Here is an 8165-nt window from a genome sequence, read left to right on the forward strand (position 1 = left end):
GGAACAGGATATGATGTCATTAGATGTATCATCTATAATCTTATATATTATATATTATATTCTTTTATGTAATCCTCTGAATTTCTATATTGTGTTATTTGAATAACTCATTTGTAAAAAATTTAATATTTTCTAAATAAAACGATTGGCTGTTATGTTGCCATTATACCAAAGCAAATTATTAAAGTATTTATCTTGAAAATATTTACTTTAAGTTTACAATTTTACAGAAAATTTTTCTGTCCAGTATTACAGTAAAATGATATGTATAAATCCATACAATAAATGAATAAACATATTTGTTTTTATTTCCTTCTGGTAAAAACTAGGGATGCAAATAGAATAAATGATGTATAATTAAATCTGTGTTATTTTAACATTATTTATAATATTGTAATAATAATAAAATAATTCTATATTTATTATTATAGAATTTATAACATTTTTGAAATGGCTTTTGTTTTTATATTTCCTGTTTTCTTTTTAATTTTAGTTTGAATAATTTTGTTGTGCTTATTTCAATTACTGAAAACAATTTTGAATAGTTTTAGTTAACAATAACCACACAAAAGTCATTTTCAACTGGTCATTAGAATGCTAAATGAAATAATCATAATATTCAGTTTGTTAAGTGTTAAATAATATTGTGTTAAATTTGACAGTTGAGACAATGGTAGTAATAGTGCTAGTTTTTGGAATACCTAACTGTTGTGTGGTGCGTGTGTTTGTACGTCTCTTGAATGTGCCATAGTGGTCTTTCCTGCTTTTTTGAGTCTGAAAAAAAATTGTTGTATTGTAACATTCCAGTAAAACTATGTTGTGGCGAATAGAAAATCCCACTATAATCCAAAAAAAAAACTTCACCGATCACATCTACGACCTGCTAACTGACATTTTGAGAAACTTTGAGTAGATCTTGGTAGCTTCATGTAATTTGTTTTCCCCATGACACAAAGTATTTTCCTCAGGGAAGAGTCTGTCTAACTCAATTCTGAAGCCGCTAGCTTAAACACGTTAGTCAGCTCTATGTTGCCTCTAAAGATCAATCAATTGATATTGATGCCATGTTTGAGTCCAGATAAAAAATAACGCTTTTATGAAATATAGTGCACTACTATTGACAAAATATTAGTCTGTGCAATGCATTCCCAAGAAGTCCTGCTTATTACAATACATCATCAATCTGTGATTGACAATCCAGGTTCATATTTAGTTCTTTACACAGTAAATCAGCAGTTTTGTGGCTCAGGGAGAGTAATATTGAATAATAATTGATCAGGGATAACAATGAGGTCAGTTCCAAAACCTAGTGAGCTGCCTACCTGGACAGCATTTTAGCTGAGCTTCTGACACAAAATGTGTCTCAAAGCGGTGGAAAGTAAAAGTACTCCATTTAAGGCCAAATTTTAAGGCAATCCCAGAATGTAATGCAACAAAATCTGTAAAATCTTTCTTTCATCATGGTGTAGGAGTCATAGATATGAATATATTTCATTCAATACTGAAAAGAATTGATAAATAATAGTTAAATCTTATTAAAAAAGGTCATATTTACCCAAAATTTATAGGCGAACTATTGTGCTTTTAGCATAGCAACATGCTAACATAAAACTCCATTGGAATCAGTTGCAAGCAGAGACAAACCCATATGTTACTCATCAGGCGAGCTATCTGTGTGACATACAGAGTTGTTGTCTATATAGATTGATACAAATCAGTCACTTAGAAGGTTCTATTTTGGAGGATGTTTCCTAGACAAGCAGACAGGAAGGCAGCTCACTAGAAACGGGACTGAACCCAAAACAACCTAGTAATGATGTTAAAGTACAAATGGGAACAAACACTCATCTGTTACCGTTCAGTGGTCCTATAGATCATTTTTTTAAAGCTAGTTTTTCATCTTTCGCAATTTATGGGCTCATGTCCTTCCATGTTATTCACTAGCATGATTGCTGTCAAGTCAAAAGAAAACGGTAGGCCACTGGCTTTATCAAATCACCCAGTGAGCTCCAAGATCTAATTCCCGCAAATCCAACAAAGCAAGATATCAACCTCAAGCGTGCTACGCTAATTTCCAGCTTTGGTTTTTTTTTCTGGATGGGGAATTGTTCTAATCGTCACTCATAATTGTTTGAGTCTATGTGCCAAATACCTCTTCACAATTTACTCCACCTTCAGACGTCCGCGCGGGAGAATTGTCGCGCGTGACAAATACGGGTTTCTACAGGGTAACCACTGCTGTGGAGTCCCCTTGATGAACAGGCTTTGCTGTTTCCTGTCCAATGATCCTCAAGTCAGTTCTAACACCATAAAAGCTATAGTAAAGTCGCGTTTTACCACTTTTTGCATGTTGTATTTTTTCAGTGTAGTTTGTATTAGACTTTTAAAGCAATATGCTATGGGATAGAACTTTATTTTTTCTAATACAAGCAAAGGTACTTAAACGCCTCTGGAGCTGTGGTATTTTAGACGTGTGAAGGGATAAGTCCTGTGTTTCTCTTATCGGTGGAAGATCCATACATTTTCCCTTGTAAATTGTTTAACGAAATTCTTTTTCAACCGTGGTTTCCTTTGTTTATCAATGTGAGAAGCAATATAGATCCGAATGTGGATGCGAGAGCGTGTGTGTTTGTGCTATTTGTAATGTTTGCTTAAGGTCAAACCCCCAGACAAGGCTTTAAAAGATCAGACGCAGCAGGGTGAGATGATGAATTGTATGTAAGAACGAACGTTTTTTTCCCCCAGGAATGTAATGTTTTACGTAGCACTGAGCTTGAATCCCTTGACGAGGCTGTACAAGCATGACACACTGCACCTCGACGTTAATTTCGATTAAAGTTATGCAAACGCAACAAGGCCTATGCACTCACAGTTTGAACGAAAGTCACATTTACCGATATTTTTTTTCTCAATTCCGATGACGTGTCATGTTTGCGACAGCATTCAAGCTGAAGGTTAAAGTGTTACTAAGATTTACGTCAATCCTTTTCCTTGCGTTTTCTATCCAAAAGCACAGCTGATGCGTTATTAAAAGTGAACTATGTTTAGATAATAGACGAAAAGAAAAGTCTTTAGCCATAATCAAATGTCAAGCAATAATATATAGTATGTTATGATTCATTTTGTGCATAGGCTTTGAACATCTGCATGTAAATACATTTTCTTATTTATCACGTTTCATTTTGTTTCGCTTTGGGTTTTTTCGCTCTCTGATTGTCATTTTTTTTGTTTGTTTGTTTTATTTGTATATTGACTAGTTCTGTTCCCGGGTGGAGAACTACGAACGTCAAATGCCCTGTAAACTGTACAGCTATGTTTCCCTGTCCTCCTTTCGGCTTTTAATTCACGATATTTAATGTTCTATCGATCACATGTATAAAAGTAACTTTGTAACTTCTGTCTGTATAGGTAAGAAGAAAATACTGCTATTAAGACCTGCTCAGTGCAAATATTTATCTGTTTTATCAGACACATCATGCTGTACAATATCTCTGTTTTGAGTATACTTCTCTCTTTTAGACTTAGTTCGATTAGCGGTAGGGTGTGCGGACATTAATTTTTGTGTTATACTGATGTGTGGTGCTAGGTAAGTTACTTTTGTGAACAAAAATTATGGATTCATAGACTAGGCCACCCTCTTAGTCAATTCATTTCACTGAGTATTGATGCATTATTGATATTAGGACTTGATAAATAATAATAATGATAATAACGATAAAGATAATGATAGTGGTAAATTTACTTTCGAATACCCAGCAAGTACCTGTATCAGTGTGCTAGTCTTGGGACGCGGCTTGTTTCCTTCCCACTTTTAAGATTAGGCTATTAGCAAGTATCGGCTAAGTAAATCTCTATTAAACGTCACAATTTTGAATTTTTCGCAACAAAGATGATTGTTCATGCTTTAAAAAATGGAAAAAGCAGCAGTATTGCGTTTCTTTTTGATTGTTTCGAAACTATAGCTGGAGGAGTTTCTAATCCAGTGCTTATTTTCTGCTGGAAGGACTTTAAACGCACGTTAAAGTACCGGATTGTTTGCCGCTATTTGGCTCCCTCCATTTTTTTTTTTGTTGATTCTACCTTCTGTTTTTTAAAAACGCGCTTCATAAAAGTTTTTTTTCCCTATCCTAAATCCACTCACACTTACATATACACACAATGGTTAAGTGTTATAAATTGTACAGGACAAAGGTGGTTGTACGAAGTTTTGTCGAAACTTCCTGTTTTTATCTTTGTAGCAAGGCAGAATCTACTTGCAATAATACATAGCAAACTACACTGAGTGCCTCTCAGTGGTATAGGATGCAGAAACTCTTATTCGTCCGTTTTGTTTTCACATACTCAAATGACTGTGTTTGCACACATAGGTGAATTCTGTCTTGTGTTACTGACTTTTCTTTTCATTGGCCGTCTTTTGAGGCGTTTCATGTTTGTTTATAGCCATGGAAACAGCATTTTCTTGTCTCTGTGATGTCCTGTATTTTCTGAGATTCTCAGATGCTACTTTTTCTTTTCCTCCAAACATCTTCACGTTGGTTGTGGGACATTGCATCCAGTCAGTTGCACCCTGGTTGGATGTTAAACACAAACCCCATTTGGATATTTGCAGAGACAAACTGGCGGACAATAGACAATCCACTCCATGTTCTCCCTGTTGTTTCCTGACAATTAGGTTTTAAGTTGACTATTATGAAACAAAATGACTAATGCAATGTATTTTAAGTGTTCATATGTGTATGTTAATTGATGCATACTACACTTCTATTTCTTGTTGAGCTGAAGGGGAGGGCACAAGGGCTGGGGCAGGATGGGTTGGATTTTACTCCTGCTTACCGGCAGGGGGGACAAAAGCAGAGAACGGTTTGCGGTTGTCACATATTTTTACGTCACATGTTTGCTACTGATCTTAAAATGGGGACAGTCGATCATGTACCTTTTTATTCAGCTCTTTGGAACTCTCTTTAGGAGATAGTCTCTTCTCAATAGTAGTTTTGCTCCTTCTGTTTGTCTGATTCTTAAATATGAAAATAAGTATTTTGATTCATTTTGTAAATACCGCTGTAAAGAAAAATAAGAAATTTAATGTTGTCTTTTAAATACTTTTCATTCTAATATGAATGTTGTTATATTGTACTTAGAAACTGTACCTTTAATATTACCTTTATTAAAAGTGCATTGGACACATCGATTTTAGATGTGCTTTATGTGCTGTTATCCCATAATAAAATTTACCGCTTGTAATGGGCTCTTATTCAGTGTGTGTCATTCTTCTTTATGTAGTTCATGGTTGGAAGTAATTTCCACAAAACCTTCAGAGATGGAAGTGGAGGAACAGAACACACATTTAAAAGAAAACTTCAAAACTTACAGACACTAATGTTACATTTGATGGAGTGGAAGCCATTACCTTTTCTCGGAGAAGCAGTAGGCATTAAATGTGTTAAATATAAAGAAAATATGAGATACGTACATGTGGACTCAAATAGTTTGAAGTGGGTTGCAAAGTTTACTTAAAGGGATAGTTCACCCAAAAATGAAAATTCTGTCATCATTTACTCACCCTCATGTCGTTCCAAACCTGTATGAGTTGCTTTCTTATGTTGAACACAAAAGAAGATATTTTGAAGATGGCTGGTAATCAAACAGTTGGTGGTTGCCGTTGACTTCCACAAAAAAATACTATGGTATACAACCGTACTCTTGCAGACGTACTAGGGAAAGCCTTCTGAACTGTGAAGACTTGACATGAACTCATTCCCAGATAGCACACGTACATCTGCTGGACGTATTGTAGATGTGCAAACACTCTTAAAAATATGTCTTGAAGATGTAAATGCAGACGTCTAATAAACGTCTCTGTGATGTACGTGCGCTATCAGGGTCAGAAACTAAATTAACACAACATGTGAAAGGGACTGAGGAAAACTGTCAATTTAAAAAGTCAAAGTGTCTCGTCATAAACATACTTGATAAAAGATTCTACATTTAATTGTGCTTAAGTATTAGCCTTAATCATTTAAACTCATTCTAATTTCTGACTGGAATCAGATTTGCTCTTAAAGTATGATACAAAAACTTTTTCATCAAGCTATTTATTGATCTTTTTCAGTATGTGCCGCCAAAACCCTACACCACTGGAAGTAATTGTTTTTATATATTTATTGTTTCACATTTATTGTACCAATAAAAGCATAATAATTAAGAAGTGCGAAAAATCTCAAACGTGTGATAGGAAGCGGAACCTTTGTGTCATGTTTTGGTTCTAGCCGGAAGATTCATCTATCGCATTCTCACTGTTGTGATGAGGGACCGTCAGCGTGCGAGAGTACTTGGGAGACTCGGCGGTCATGGAGTTCAAATGGTAGGTGAGAATATGATTCGCTGAATAAACACATTTTCATGCTGACCAGTTTAATAAACTGCAGTCAGCTGGTTTGTCCTCAGGAACGACGCTCCTGTCACTGGGCCACTTGAGTTCTCCAGAGATGTGTTTGACAAGTTCACTCTCGCGCCCACCGTCAAAGAACTGTTTGCTCTTTTACACAGGTAAGTGACTGTGCTCAAACCCTACGACAAGTGTTGCGAAACTGCGTTATTATTAGCAAGAGCGTAATAACCACATATAAAATGGCTCTTCATTAACCTAATTAGATCGTGTAACCATGGTTACAGCTTTCAAACTATCAGTGCTATCTGATATGGGAAAATAGTAGCCTAAATACTTGAATGTACAACATTTCTACCAAATGTTCATAATTACTATAGTAAAACCATGGTCATTTTTGTAAGGGATACTCTGTAGATGAAAAGGGTTTTAAAGCATCCTTCAAATCTCATTTGTCAACAAAAAGTTTGTAATCATTTACATTTTAATCATTAAATATAATACAATTTAGTATGATCACTTTAAAAAAAAAAAAAAAGAAGCTTTTTAATAAGTGAGTTAATGGTCAGAATAAGTATGTTGTTTCATTTTTACAAATATATCTGGTGGAACATTATTTTACACATATTTTGACATTTTATTTTCTGAAAAGTTGTTTGAAACATTAAAGTAGACAATTTACTTTGCATGTAATATGCTTTTTATGTGTATAAAATCACTTTTGAAAATGTAGTTTAATGTGGACACCAAATGTATTGATATATATGTGTGTGTGTGTGTAATATTTTTTTATTTTGAGTGGATGTTCACACAGACAATGCCACAAAAGTCCCATTTTCTATCCCAATGAAGTAAAAAAAAAAAAAAAAAAGGTTATTTGTTTTCTGTCTAAAATAAGACTACAAAAGAGTTAAAGGAACACTCCACTATTTTTGAAAGTAGGCTCATTTTCCAACTCCCCTAGAGTTAAACCGTTGAGTTTTACCGTTTTCGAATCCATTCAGCCGATCGCCGGGTCTGGCGGTAGCACTTTTAGCTTAGCTTAGCATAGATCATTGAATCTGATTAGACCAGGGATCCTCAAATCTGGCCCACGAGATCCACTTTCCTGCAGAGTTTAGCTCTAACCCTAATCAAACGCACCTGAGCATGCTAATCAATGTCTTCAGGATCATTGGAAAATCACAGGTAGCTGAGTTTGATCAGGGTTGGAGCTGCAGCGCATTGGACCTCCAGGGTAAGATTTGAGGAACCCTGGATTAGACTGTTAGCATCTCGCTCAAAAATGACCAATATATATAGATATTACGCGGCGCCTGAAAATAGTCCCCAGCACGCTCCCTGTGCAAGCAGGTGGTCACGTTGGTTATGTTGACGGAAGTTAGCCTATTTTCAGGCGCTGCGTAATATCATTGCGCCTGCTGCACCCGTGGTACGGCAGCAAAGTTCCTTGATTATTACGCCGGAGTGAGAGTACAGTTCCTAGCCATATCGGCCTAGAAAATCATAACTTTTCATTTTCAGGCAGTCTTAGTACGCGATGTAACTACAGAAGAGTCAAGTTTTAAATAGGAAAAATATCAAAACTCTTTGGTCATTTTTGAGTGTGGTGCTAACGGTCTAATCAGATTCAATGATCTATGCTAAGCTAAGCTAAAAGTGCTACCGCCAGACCCGGCGATCGGCTGAATAGATTCGAAAACGGTAAAACTCAACTGTTTAACTTTAGGGGAGTTGGAAAATGAGCCTATTTTCAAAAATAGTGGAGTGTTCCTTTAAA

At 35.5% G+C, this 8165-nt stretch overlaps 1 protein-coding gene across 1 annotated transcript in view; it reads left to right on the forward strand.

The window, feature by feature from the left end:
• Window positions 1–6271: 6271 nt before the first annotated feature.
• The window catches only part of LOC107550214 (little elongation complex subunit 2-like), a 32371-nt gene continuing 30477 nt past the window's right edge, over window positions 6272–8165 (forward strand). Inside the window, exons 1-2 of the mRNA XM_016231454.1 lie at window positions 6272–6361; window positions 6430–6546. Of these exons, the coding sequence (XP_016086940.1) occupies window positions 6348–6361; window positions 6430–6546 (131 nt within the window). The 5' untranslated portion in view covers window positions 6272–6347. The remainder of the gene's footprint in view (window positions 6362–6429; window positions 6547–8165) is intronic.

Source organism: Sinocyclocheilus grahami, unplaced genomic scaffold (assembly GCF_001515645.1).
Source record: "Sinocyclocheilus grahami isolate Dianchi unplaced genomic scaffold, SAMN03320097.WGS_v1.1 scaffold392.1, whole genome shotgun sequence".
Taxonomy (NCBI): Eukaryota; Metazoa; Chordata; class Actinopteri; order Cypriniformes; family Cyprinidae; genus Sinocyclocheilus; species Sinocyclocheilus grahami.